Source organism: Loxodonta africana, chromosome 13 (genome assembly GCF_030014295.1).
Source record: "Loxodonta africana isolate mLoxAfr1 chromosome 13, mLoxAfr1.hap2, whole genome shotgun sequence".
Taxonomy (NCBI): domain Eukaryota; kingdom Metazoa; phylum Chordata; class Mammalia; order Proboscidea; family Elephantidae; genus Loxodonta; species Loxodonta africana.
The window spans coordinates 82,606,978-82,621,358 of NC_087354.1; the positions used below are offsets into that span (position 1 = coordinate 82,606,978).

The window sequence follows — 14,381 nt, forward strand, 5'->3', positions numbered from 1 at the left end:
CCCTTTCACAATATCAAACAGCTATATGAATATAGGTAAGCAGATCACTGTCCAGTTTTCCGGACAGTGAATAAGGAAGACAGAAGAAGAATTGACGTCTTTGAATTGTGGTGTTGGCGAAGAATACTGAACACACCATGGACTGCCAGAAGAACAAACAAATCTGTCCTGGAAGAAGTACAGCCAGAATGCTCCTTAGAAGCAACGACAGTGAGACTTCATCTCACATACTTTGGACATATTATCAGGAGGGACTAGTCCCTGGAGAAGGACATCATGCTTGGTAAAGCAGAGAGTCAGCGAAAAAGAGGAAGACCCTCCACGAGATGGATTGACACAGTGGCTGCAACAATGGGCTCAAGCATAGCAACAATTGTGAGAATGGCTCAGGACAGGGCAGTGTTTTGTTCTGTTGTACATAGGGTCACTATGACTTGTAACCGGCTTGAGGGCACCTAACAACAACCACGGGTGGATCACCTTCATAGAAAATACTCAAAATACTGAACCTCACAGCTTCACAGGCCTGGAAAAGGTCATTTAAGGTCATCAGCTGTATTTTCCAACCTTTGGGCAAAAACAAAACTAAAGCCCAAACCCATCCAAACAGCTGTGCATGCTTTTCTTATAAATACTGTTATTGTCCAATATACTATCCATAGGTGGCACAACTAGAGACAATAGGAAGGAAAGCAAACAAGTAAATTCCAGGTATTTCCAGTATAAAAATTCTTGCGAATGTGTAAAGACAAGTCTATTTTATTGCACGAATCTAAACATCTAATTACCCCAAACTCTTAAAAATTCCTTGATTACTTAAAGAAAGGTTTTTTTTTTAACTTCTAAAATCCCTTGGTTGCATTAAACTAGTTATTTTATCCTTTCTTTCATAAATATTCTTCAAATGTATGTCTTATAAAACATATATAATTTATATCATCAGTATTGTCTCCTTTGTATATCTTTAAAATTCAAAGTCATAGCCTGGTCCCATTGGGGGCTCCAAATAGGACAGCTTTTTAAAAGAATTAATGATCAGTTTTAATCTTAGGCAGCAGACTAGTTTATAAAACATGGTCATATAGAGAGAGCATGCCTCCCACGTCCAGAGTCTGTGGGCTGAAAAACCTTTTAATGGATACATCTGTAGGTCCACATTATAACACTAAGTGATTGTAAACCTGAGACAATGTGCTTTCTTAATCAAAAGTTAGTCAGGTATTCAAGGGGTACCTTAATGGGAAAGCCTTGTCTGCTTATACTGTTCAAGAGTTGTATGTACAAAAGAAGGGCTAATTTTTAAAAGAGGGCCACGCGTTGCTATCAGAAGTCAGAGACCAAATCTAGCTCACAAGTGTGAAAATCCTGGCTTTGCCTCTCTGCTAAATTCCTATCTAGATTTGTAACATTAAGTAAATTTCTTAATATGTCTAAGCTTCAGTTTCTTCATCTGCAAAAATGGAATGATGACATAGAGCTTTCCCAGAGGAGTTTTGGGAGGGCCAAAAAAGACAATGCAAGTGAAATAGCTCCGAATACCTTAAATTTTTGTACAAATGTTAATTATGTTAGAAATGGTAAAATCATATTACCTGCATGACTATCTGGAAAGCCTGGTGGTGTAGTGGTTAAGTGACCAAAAGGTCAGCAGTTCAGATCCACCAGGCCCTCCCTGGAAACTCTATGGGGCAGTTCTACTCTGTTCTATAGGGTTGCTATGATTCGGAATCTACTTGAGCACAATGGGTTTGTTTGTTTTGCATGGCTATACGGTCTTAATAATTTTGACCAGTTTAAGGTTGCTTAGAAAGGTCAGGCTTTTAGAAACACGAGCAAGACTCAAATGAACTCAGATGCCAAGATTCCAGGCAAATGGTGAAATTTCAGAAACCGCATTTTGCCTGCTTTGGTCCAAGAAGGTCATTTGTCGCCCTTATTGCTCATGTTTTGCTAGTGGTCAAAAGCTGATCCTAAATCCCTGCTCATTCAAAGCTTTTTTTTTTTCTGTACCAATCCTGCTTTTAACCTAGCCCTCTCCCGTTTAGTGCCCTTAAGGGGGAAGAGCGTACATTTCTGCTCTGAAACACCTCCAGTGCACCGAGGGGAAGGTGTGACGTCCTCCCTTGCTCCCTTGAGATACCTCCAGCCTCTCGCGTCCCGCCGTCCCGGCTCCCGGCGGCGCGGCCCGAGGTCCTCGCTGCAGCCCCGAGAGCGGCTGCGGACGCCCGGCAGCGACGCGCCACGGCGCAGGCTCCGCGGCCCGAGCAGGCGCGTCAGCCCGGCTCGGCGGTGGCGCGGGCGGCGGGGACGCAGCTGCTCCGGCTCTGCGCCCGCCGCACCCCCCGCAGCCACCGACGCCTCGGCCCGGGGTCCCGCGTCCTGGCCTGGCGGCTGCGGGCACAGGCGCCTCCGGGTAAGCGCAGGAGCTCCATTTAGGAGGGCGACGCGGCAGAGGACCGGGCGGGGGATCTGGGGACGCGAACCAAAGCCTGTGCGGAAAGCCGGGGTCCAGAGCGGGCTGGCGGGGGCGCCGGGGGTACTGCGGCGTGCAGGGAGGAAGCGAGCGCTGCCCGGCGGCGCGGGGACGGTGCGGGGCGGTGCGGCCCCCGGCGCCCTGGCGTCCGCGGAGACGCTCGGATGGAGGGATGGATGGAGGGATGGCGAGGGCCGGGGCACTCTGCGGACGCCAGGTTGGCGGGGAGGGCTTCTTGTGTTGCTCTGATTGGGAAGACCCCTCAGTCACTGCAGCTGCCCCCTTTGAAAGGGTGGGCGTGAAGACGAGAGCAGAGCTTTGAATTTCTCGCCCCTTCACACCATTAGGACGGCCCCCCTGTTTTCTCGGGGAAGGATACGAAGGTGGGAGAAGTACCTGCTGCTGTGGGCAAAGGTGTCTGGAAGCAGGTGGCACTACAGGATGGGGGAGGGAGCCTCCAGTGCTGTAAGTTGGCAGAGGAGAGCCCACTGTGTTGCCACGGGTCTGAGAAGCACACCCCTTGGCCCCATAGCCTTCAGTGTAGGGCCAAGGAAGAAGACCTGGCTTGCTTTGGGGGTGTAAAGGATAAAAGTGAGAAAAAAGAATTCCTGGGAAAAACGGAGGTGAAAAACGACGTGACATAGGAGAAACAAATTCCGAAGGTTGAGATGGGAAGTAAGTGTTGAGAAACATGACAGATCTCTTACTCTGCAGAAAACAATGAAGGAGAAACATTTATAAGCTGGAAATAAAGGATGCAGAAGTGGTGTAAATATTCTATGGATAGTAGACGGTTACAGATTTTTTTTTTTTTTTTGACGCAGGAGATTTTGGCAAGAATATAATTCTCATTTGAGCATGGAAAATGTTATTAAAATGGGGCTAAGAAGATTATTTCCAAGAGTAGGACCACACTTGCTATTCATTTCACATAACGTTACCTAGAATTTCTGGAGTAATCTTTTTGAAGATAAATGTTTGTATCACATAAGTGGGGAAGCTAAAAGGTAAATTAATGTGCACCTTTTTAGGGCAAAAGATAGAGTGCAAATTTTGCTTGTATAACTAAAAACACAATTAAAAAGAAAACAAGCAAAAATACCTCAAATATGCTAGCCAGAGATAACCATTTTAATACTGTTGAACACCCTTCTAGGTGGCCTGGTGATGCCGTGGTTAAGAGCTCGGCTGCTAACCAAAAGGTCTGCAGTTCATATCCCCCAGCCGATCTTTGGAAACCCTGTGGGGCAGTTCCACTCTGTCCTGTGGGATTGCTATGAGTCAGAATCGACTCGATGGCAGTGGGCTAGGTATGTTGATAGACTGTGCAATTACATATAAATTTAGTTTTATATAACTCAGAAATTTTGCATAGTAACCACTCCTACCTCACTGAGGTCTTGTTTTTTGAGCCATTATTTCAACTAATTTTCACTACTAAACCATCACAAAACAAAAACAAAATACTTGGATATATTGTTGAAATGTAACCATGCAGGATTAAGCAGTAAGGATATAAATGTACTTGCCCTTTGGGTTGTAATGATCCTGCTCCTTAAAAGGATAATCATATAGATATCAGTTCTTTCATAGATATAAATAATTTTCTTGTTCTTTCTTGTAGATCCATCTGCTGAAACTTAATTTTTCAAGATGAAGTTCATCTTGGCGATGGCCTTTTTTATTTTGCTTTCCTTGTGGGTTGAAGAAGCCTATTCTAAAGAGAAGTCTTCAAAAAAAGGGAAAGGGAAAAAGAAGCAGTATCTCTGCCCATCGTATGTTCTTCATGTCTTATATTTTTATATGGAGAAGTACATTATTGCATTTTTAATAAAAGTAAGGTGCTTTGTTGAAATACATATCAGCAAAGCTTTTCTTATGACAGCATGCACTCATTTGTGGTATAAGCGGAAAATGACAGGGTAAAGAGCAGTTTAAAATGTGATAGTTAACTCAGTGTTTTATAAAGGGTTGTTCATGCCATGGGCTTGTATAATTTTTACACTTCTTTTATAGTGTTAGAAAAAAACTTACTATTTCTTTCTATCCTTAATGTGCCACTTTAGTTGGATACTGAGAGTCCATGTTTTGAGCAAATTCCAGTTCAAAAAGTTGATGTGTAAAAATTGAGTCCTAAAAAGTAATATCCTTAAAAAGTAAGATATCTAAACTCTGATCTTAGATCTATTTATTTTATGTCAATGCATGTCAGAAGAGAATTCACATGGTAGATCAATTTTCTATTTTAATTTTTTGTTGTTGTTGTTAAAGGACTTGTACTGGGAAATTGGTATATTTATCCAAAAAACCATGTCATTAAATCTTGAAGTTACTTGTAAAAACAAAATCTAAATCTGAAATCCCACCTCTCACATATAACACCAAAAAAAACAAAAACAAATGAGAGACAAAGTTTTGTGGTTTAGATGTTTTGCTTGATTTTTTTTATAGGAAGGATTGATACTACTACTGAATGATAGTTATTAAAGCAATTGACCAGTATATAGATAAATAACTTTCACCAACTATAAGGTGCTTTTAGGTAATAATGCAACATGTGCAGTGAATCTGGCATAAAAATTAAATTGTTGTTACAAGAGACTTTATTACTAAGACTTGTTAAATTTCATATTGGTGATGAGTAAGATATTCCAGCATCATCATTATTTAAATGTAGGTTATTGTAAAGATGTTCTGGGAAGTATATATCGTAAAGAAAGACATTTTGGAATTGGAATTTTGGGGTGGGTATTTGTATGCTAATGTGAGACCGCCTCATGATCCACATAAAGTCTGGCATTGGAGTTCCATGTTAAGGAATATCTCCTGATTTGCGTGTAACAGTCCTGCTTATTCCAGTGCTGCATAGTCTGATGTCAAGGCCAAATTTCTGGATGCATGACATGCATGCCCTGAGTGGTGTTCATGTGCTCCTGCTTGGCCGTCTTCCCAGCTAGGCATCCAGCGTCTACTGGGGCAGGTTCAGAATGACCACAGTCTGCAGCTGTCACCTCTCCTCAGTGGTGCAGATTTTGTGCTGCAACTAGCTTAGTTTTTTCAGGGAACATGACATTATTAAGCCTTACTCTTCCCAAGTGAGAGGACATGTTTTCATGCTTCAGCTAGTCTTCCTATTAACCTTTTATGAATGCTGACATATTGACACAAGCTGGTGTACATGTCTTGTAGTCATGGTGATTCTGTGTGGGGAGTCGAGCCATCTTCAGTCAGACAGGTTTCTCTATATAAGGATGCCCAGAGGGCTCATGTTCTTTTTTTTATTCCCCCTCATCAAATTTCATGAATTAAAGAGTTCTAAAGAGGGGAAGAGCAAGTCTTATCACTACCGTATATCTTACAAAAGTCTTTGAGAGAATGCTTCTGTCCCTTTTTAGAACAACATGATAATTGCCTTACATGCAGACTGACTGTCTCTGACATAACAGTGAATCCATGAGACAGAATATAGTGACTCTGTGAGGTACTTATGGCGTCTGTAGCTACTTAAGACAGAATTTTTAGTGAAATTTAGTGGGTGAAGAGTGAAACAATAAGGTTCTCTTTTGGTAAATAAGGAAATCTTCAATTGTAAGGCCCAATATATACCTGTTAAGCCCATATCCAGTATTTTAGATATCTTGAGTAGTTCATTACAATTTTATTTTTGATAATTTCTATCGGTGTTTTCAACTTTATTTTATTTACTTTTAATTGTTAAGAGACTAAAGATTGTATAACTCTATTTTTAAAATATTAATATTTTCGATGGTGATGCTGCCAAAAATCTAACCCATTAAACGAAAGGTAGGTGTACTTGGAAAATTAGATTTGTATATCTAATTGTATTTTTAATAAGTGATAATAATATTATTATTAAAATATTATTCTTACTGTATAATAAATACTAATAAGCATTAATAAAATAAATGTTTCATTAAAAAGTATTCTGATCTGATTATCACTGAATTATGGATATCATATGACTAGGGTTTCTCTGTCTATAACTGGCTCCATTATATCAAATTCCATGGGATGTACAGAGTAAGGATCTCTGAACAACATTGTACGGTGAAGGCACATGTAAATTGTTTGTATCTTAGAAAATGATTCAGTTTTTTTATCGTATTTTTTTTTATGACTAGGGTTTCTCTGTCTATAACTGGCTCCATTATATCAAATTCCATGGGATGTACAGAGTAAGGATCTCTGAACAACATTGTACGGTGAAGGCACATGTAAATTGTTTGTATCTTAGAAAATGACTCAGTTTTTTTTATCGTATGTAAGGCAATTAAGTGTAAAACATCTTCATTAATAACTGAGGTTATAGAGCCCAGAAGTTCAATACAGACCGCCATACTGCTCTTCAATACGGTGAACTTCTTGCCCAGTGCTATTTTGATACATTTAAAACTTTTTTTTTAGAGCAGAGTTGAGAAGGCAGTGGCTGTATACAGTCGTATGAAGTTAATGTGCTGTGGCCATAGAGCAACGTGAGTGAAATCATTAAGTTTTACTGTTATAACAATGTTTTTCCCCAAAAGACTCATAGAAAAAGGAAAAATTATTTTAAATGTAAGAGAAGAAAAAACAACAACAACAAAACTTAATACTCAAGGAGGGTATAGTTTTGATGTTCAGCTTGAGGTATATCATAAACATTTCCTGGCTTTTACTTTTTTTTTTTTTTAATTCACATTGTTTTGATATTCTAAAAAATTATTGGTTGTATTTTTGGTGTATATATGAAGCAACAATAGCAGGTTGACAAACTACATACTAAATCTACTTCCAGAAATTTTAGAAATTTAATATGTATTAATAAATAAGAAATAAACTTTAGAAAAAATATTTTAAACGTTTTTTTTTTTTTTTCCCGTGGGCACAGTTATCTCTTTTTTGTGTGAAGCTCGAATTTCACTTTAACATCAATTTATTGATCTTTATCGTGACTCCATGTATTCTGCCTGAGTGGTCTGTCCAATCCATGGCTGTAACAACCATTCATTCACTGCTGTTGTTGGGTGCCATCCAGTCATTTCTGACTCATAAGGACTCCAAGTGAAAGAGCAGAAATGCCATGTAGGGTTTTCTTGACTTTAATCTTTATTAAAGGTCATTCTCCCTCAGAGACACTGGGTGAGTTTGAACTGCCAACCCTTCTGTTAGCAGCCACCAGGGCATTTATTCATTCTTGATTCCTAAATTATATGTCCATTCCAGTCCTCTCAGAAGAGCTCTGCATTCATACATTCACCATTTTAATCTGGCTGTCCCGCAATGACCTTAAACTCCATCAAAATGATAAAGCCTACATTTAGAACGCCTCCCGTCCTAATAGAGTGTTTCCTTTCTCAGCAAATGACACCACCATTTCCTTTGCCATCCAAGCTAAAAACCTGGGGGCGAGGGGTGGTCCTGTAGACTTCTCTTTCTACCTTAGCTATTGATCAGTAATCCCCAAGATGTGTCAATTCAGAGCCTTTACCATCTCTGGAATATATCCTTCATTTTCATCTCCAGGACACTGCTTTGGTTACCCACCTCCATTCATCTGCTGTGGACTCCTAATTGGCCTCCCTGCTTCTTGAATCCCTCCTTCCAATTCATATTTCATTACTGACCCCAGAGTGTATTTCGTAAATCTTAAATCTAGTCAAGTCATTTCAATGCTCTAACCCTTTAAGGGACTCTGTAGCTTTCTGAATAAAGCTCTAATTTCTTGGTTCAGCACACAGGACTGTTGCTGAACTGGTCCCTGACACCTCTGGCAGTATCTTCCCCATCCCAGTCCCACCACCACCCAATCCACACGTAGATGAAGTCTCATACACATTTACTCTTTTACACCTCCTCAGGTATTTATCTTTTCACCTGAAATACTCATCCTTTCCCTTCTTCCTTTGAAGTGGTCTTGTCCAAATCCATGACTATATTTACCATTTATTCATTGCTGACTTTAACCCTTTTTTCTCTGAAGATCTCCGTACCCATACATTCAGCATTTCAACCTAGCTGTGTCATAATGACCTCAAACACAACTTAAACTCTGTTAGAGTAAAACATGCAAAAGCTGGAACCTGTGTAAGGTGGAAACTTGTCAGAGAAGGAAAATTCAAACATTCTTCACTAAAACAAGCGATAGAAAAGTGGTAGGACTGCACCTTGTCAAAGGCGGAAAACTGAGACTCGGAAAAACAAGGCAATGTCATCAAGTTCCGGCTTTCAGAGGTTTCACTGTGTATTATTTCCTCTGGGAAACTTTTCCTAATCTTGACAGTCTGATTTAGATAATCATACTCTGTGTCTCCATATCTCCCTAATTGTCTACAGTGATTACAACACTATAAGGTAATCATCAACTGTAATGGTTTCCTTTCCCTACCAGATTATAAGTTTCTTTCTTTTTTTTTTTTAATGATTTAGAAGAAAGTTTAAAGAACAAGTTAGTTTCTCATTAAACAGTTAATACACACCTTGTTTTGTGACATTGGTTGCCAACCCCGTGATGGATCAACACTCTCCACTTCTCCACCCTAGGTTCCCTATTTCCATTCATACAATTTTCCTGTCCCTTCCTGCCTTCTTGTCTTTGCTTTTGGGCTGGTGTGCGCATTAATCTCATATACATGATTGAACTATGAAGCATGTTCCTCATGTGTGTTATTCTTAGCTCTGTAGACCTGTCTAATCTTAGGCTAAAGGGTGAACCTCAGGAGTGACTACAGTAGTGAGTTAAAAGGGTATCCAGGGACTTTATTCTTGGAGTTTCTCCAGTCTCTGTCAGACCAGCAAGCCTGGTATTTTTGTGTATGTGTGTAAATTTGAGTTTAGTTCCACATTTTTCTCCCACTCTGCCCAGGACCCTCTATTGTGATCCCTGCCAGAGCAGTCAGTTGTGGTAACTGAGCACCATCTAGTTGTTCTGGGCTCAGTCTGCTGGAGGTTGTGGTAGTTGTGGCCCACTAGTCCTTTGGACTAATGTTTCCCTTGTGTCTTTGTTCTTCTTCATTCTCCTTTGTTTCAGCCGGGCTGGGACCAGTAGATGTGTCTTAGATGGCTGCTCACAGGCTTTGAAGACCCCAGTCTTTACTCACCACAGTTGGATGTAGAACATTTTCTTTATAGACTTATGTTATGCCAGTTGAGCTAGATGTCCCCCAGGACCATGGTCCCCAGCCCTCAACCCAGTAACTTGGACTCTCAGGGCATTTGGATATGTTTGTGAAGCTTCTATGACTTTGCCCTGGCCAAGTTGTGTGAACTCCCCCAGTATTGTGTACTGTCTTACCCTTTACCAAGGTTACCACTTACATACTATCTAGTTAGTGTCTTTCCCTCCCCACCCCTCCCTTCCTTTGTAACAATCAAAGATTGTTTCTTTCTGTGTGGAAACATTTTCATGTTTTTTTTCATACAGTATTTGTCCTTTTGTGAGTGACTTATTTTACTCAGCATGATGCCCTCCAGATTCATCCATGTTGTGAGATGTTTCACAGATTCATCTTTGCTCTTTATCATTGCATAGTATTCCATTGTGTGTATGTACCATAGATGTTAGATTGTAAGTTTCTTGAGAAGAGTGCCTTATTTGACTCGATAACCAAGGTCCAGCATAGTGCCTGGCACAAAATATACATATGATGAAATTTTGTTTAAATAATGAATAAAAACCTAACTATTTTGGCTATTATAAGTCATTATATCTGGATTTTATCAAGGTATTTGAGAATAACTTACATGATCTCTATGGAGAATATTTATAAATATGATTTCAGTGAAAGGAAAACTAAGTAAGTTAGAAAGTAGGTAGTTATTAGAATGTTTTTAACCTGGATGATGTTTCCTGGTGAGAATTTGACCTCATCATGTTCAGCATTCAGTCAATGACTAAGCTAAGATCTACAGAAGAAACAGGCATCCAAACTGAGTATAGTGAGGTATTGTGACATTTAGTGAGCATATGAGATAGAATTAGTATCCCATATCATCTTGAAAGGCTAAAGGGATTGGCTGAATCTAACAAAGATAAATCTTAAATTGCACTTTGGTCCCGAAATCACTCATGCAAGTGATTTCTGGACCAAATGTAAATTGCTTGGCAGAAGCGCATTTGGAAATATTAGATAATAAATATAGTAATAAATATTAGGCAATATTGTAAGCATGACATGAATGAACATAGATATAATGGCTATTTAGAAAGAAATTAAGTGTTTTTGTTTTGCTAATTCTGGATTAACTGTATTAAGACAAGCTGTGCAGATACCTGGATTATGCTGGTCAGAATATTTTCAGGGGGAGGAATAAGGATAGTTGAGGTAATTGAGATCATGTCCTATTAGGAAGAGCTGAAGGAACTGAGATATTTGAAAGCTGGTCTTCAAATTTTTGAATAACTGTGATGTGGATGAGAAAGTATACTTTGCTATTTGGCATCAAGAGATAAAACCAGGACTAATGAGTAGTAGCAATGGGGAGAGATATTTTTGGCTCTAGATTAGGAAAAACTTTCTAACAGCATACTGCCTAGATATAATTGACTGGGAAGGAGGAAGTGGAGTTCACTGTAACTGGAGGCACTCAGGCATGTGGGGTAATTACCTGGCAGACACATTTTAGGGAAGATTTGAGCGTGGGATAGGTGGTTAGACCAGATGGTGATATTTAAAGTCACTTTAAGTTGTGAAAGTTTTAAGATTTTGTGATTCTGCTGCATTGCATTTGATTACAGCCTTATGATTATCCAATAGCAGAACAATGCAGAGAGAATGATTTTCTCAAACAAAATCTTCTCAATGTGACTTCTTTTTATTATTTTGTTCACACACAAAAAATTGTATGTGTGTATATAAAGGTGTTTGATGCATGTTATGAGAAAATCTTTTTGATTCCAACAGAGAGATGTTGTACTATTAAATGATAGCATTTCTGCACATCATTTCTATATGGTAAGAAAGGTCGGGATACAACTTAATAACCTTAGATAATTTAATTATCATAATAATTTAATATTCACAGTCACACACTGTTTAAGTATTGTTTTAACCCTCTTCTTATTCTGAGTCTTCTAAAAAAAACTACCTACTATTAATTATTAGGGCAGATTGGTTTTACCTTAGTGTCAGTTTCTTACTTTCTAATAGAAATAGTCAAGACAAATACATAGGCCAGAAGACGAAAGGTTTATTGAAAGAGATATGGATAATCTATAAAACGGATACAGTTGAAGATGGCCTATATGGTTAGTATCATATCCAGAGCTAATCTTTAATGGATGTTTAGTCATATATTTTTGAATTAATCATTTAAAGTTCCACTTCAATGGCATGCTTTTATTTTGCAGTCTATTGAATTCATGATCTTCCCTTTCTAAATAATTCCGCAGGTTTTGAAATTGGCAACCTCGTTATTCCAGTTACTCAGGCATGAAACTTAAGTGGAACCTGCCTTCCTTTCTCTTGAAATGATCTCCTGCATCTGTCATGTTCAAGTTTTTCTTCGTTTACATTTCCTCTTTTACTTCATCAATTCTTCCTTTTGCTTTAGCTGCTTGACGTTCAAGAGCAAGTTTCAGAGTCTCCTCCGATATCCATCTTGGTCTTTTCTTTCTTTCCTGTTTTTTCAATGACCTCGTGCTTTCTTCATGTATGCTGTCCTTGGTGTCATTGCACAACTCATCTGGTCTTCAGTCACCAGTGTTCAATGCATCAAATCTGTTCTTCAGATGTTTTCTAAATTCAGGTGGAATATACTCGAGGTCATATTTTGGCTCTCATGAACTTGCTCTAATTTTCTTCAGTTTCAGCTTGAACTTGCATATGATCAATGGATGGTCTGTTCCACAGTCGGCCCCTGGCCTTGTTCTGACTGATGATATTGAGTGTTTCCATCGTCTCTCTCTACAGACGTAGTCAATTTGATTTCTGTGTGCTCCATCTGGCGAAGTCCATGTGTATAGTTGCTATTTATGTTGGTGAAAGAAGGTATTTGCAATGAAGAAGTCGTTGGCCTTACAAAATTCTATCATTCAATCTCCAGCATTGTTTCTATCACCAAGGCTGTATTTTCCATATTTCTGTCTCTGTTTCCAACTTTCGCATTCCAATTGCCAGTAATTATCAATGTATCTTGATTGCATGTTCGATCAATTTCAGACTGCAGCAGCTGATAAAAATCTTCTATTCCTTCATCTTTGGCCCTAGTGGTTGGTGCGTATCTTTGAATAATAGTCATATTAACTGGTTTTCCTTGTGGGCGTGTGGCTATTATCCTATCACTGACAGCATTGTACTTCAGGATAGATCTTGAAATGTTCTTTTTTTTTAAAAATAATTTTTATTGTGCTTTAAGTGAAAGTTTAGAAATCAAGTCAGTCTGTCACATATAAGCTTATATACACCTTACTACATACTCCCATTTACTCTCCCGCTAATGAGTCAGCCTGCTCCCGCCTTCCAGTCTCTCCTTTCGTGACCGTTTTGCTAGTTTCTAACCCTCTCTACCCTCCCATCTCACCTCCAGACAGGAGATGCCAACACAGTCTCAAGTGTCCACCTGATACAAGTAGCTCACTCTTCATCAGCATCTCTCTCCAACCATTGACCAGTCCCTTCCATGTCTGATGAGTAGTCTTTGGGAATGGTTCCTGTCCTGAGCCAACAGAACATTTGGGGAGCATGACCGTCGGGATTTTTCTAGCCTAAGTCAGACCATTAAGTCCGGTCTTTTTATGAGAATTTGGGGTCTGCATCCCACTGTTCTCCTGCTCCCTCAGGGGTTCTCTGTTGTGCTCTGTGTCAGGGCAGTCATCGGTTGTGGCCGGGCACCATCTAGTTCTTCTGGTCTCAGGATGATGTAAGTCTGTAGTTCATGTGGCCCTTTTTGTCTCTTGGGCTCATAGTTATCGTGTGACCTTGGTGTTCTTCATTCTCCTTTGATCCAGGTGGGTTGAGACCAATTGATGCATCTTAGATGGCCGCTTGTTAGCATTTAAGACCCCAGATGCCACAGTTCAAGGTGGGATGCAGAATGTTTTCATACTAGAATTTATTATGCCGATTGACTTGGAAGTCCCCTTAAGCCATAGTCCCCAAACCCCCGCCCTTGCTCCGCTGACCTTCGAAGCATTCAGTTTATCCCGGAAACTTCTTTGCTTTTGGTCCAGTCCAGTTGAGCTGACCTTCCCTGTATTGAGTATTGTCCTTCCCTTCACCTAAAGTAGTAACCCTCTCCCACCCTCCCTCCTTCTCCCCTCTTGTAACCACAAAAGAATGTGTTTTTCTCAGTTTATACTATTTCTCAAGAACTTATAATAGTGGTCTTATACAGTATTTGTCCTTTTGCATCTGACTAATTTCACTCAGCATAATGCCTTCCAGGTTCCTGCTTGTTACGAAATGTTTCACAGATTCCTCACTGTTCTTTATCGATGCGTAGCATTGCATTGTGTGAATATACCATAATTCATTTAACCATTCATCTGTTGATGGACACCATGGTTGCTTCCAGCTTTTTGCTATTGTAAACAGTGCTGCAATAAACATGGGTGTGTATATATCTGTTCGTGTAAAGGCTATTATTTCTCTAGGGTATATTCCGAGGAGTGGGATTTCTGGTTTGTATGGTAGTTCTATTTCTAACTTTTTAAGAAAACGCCAGATAGATTTCCAAAGTGGTTGTTTACATTCCCACCAGCAGTGTATAAGAGTGCCAATCTCTCTGCAGCCCCTACAACATTTATTATTTTGTGTTTTTTTGGATTAATGCCAGCCTTGTTGGAGTGAGATGGAATCTCATCGTAGTTTTAATTTGCATTTCTCTAATGCCTAATGATCGAGAGCATTTTCTCATGTATCTGTTAGCTGCCTGAATATCTTCTTTAGTGAAGTGCGTGTTCATATCCTTT

General features: G+C 39.6%; 1 protein-coding gene across 1 annotated transcript in view; it reads left to right on the plus strand.

Moving 5' to 3' along the window:
- The first annotated feature begins 4,126 nt into the window (after positions 1-4,126).
- The window catches only part of GLRB (glycine receptor beta), a 144,228-nt gene continuing 133,973 nt past the window's right edge, over positions 4,127-14,381 (plus strand). Inside the window, exon 1 of the mRNA XM_003418498.4 lies at positions 4,127-4,248. Coding sequence (XP_003418546.2) covers positions 4,127-4,248 — 122 coding nt within the window. The remainder of the gene's footprint in view (positions 4,249-14,381) is intronic.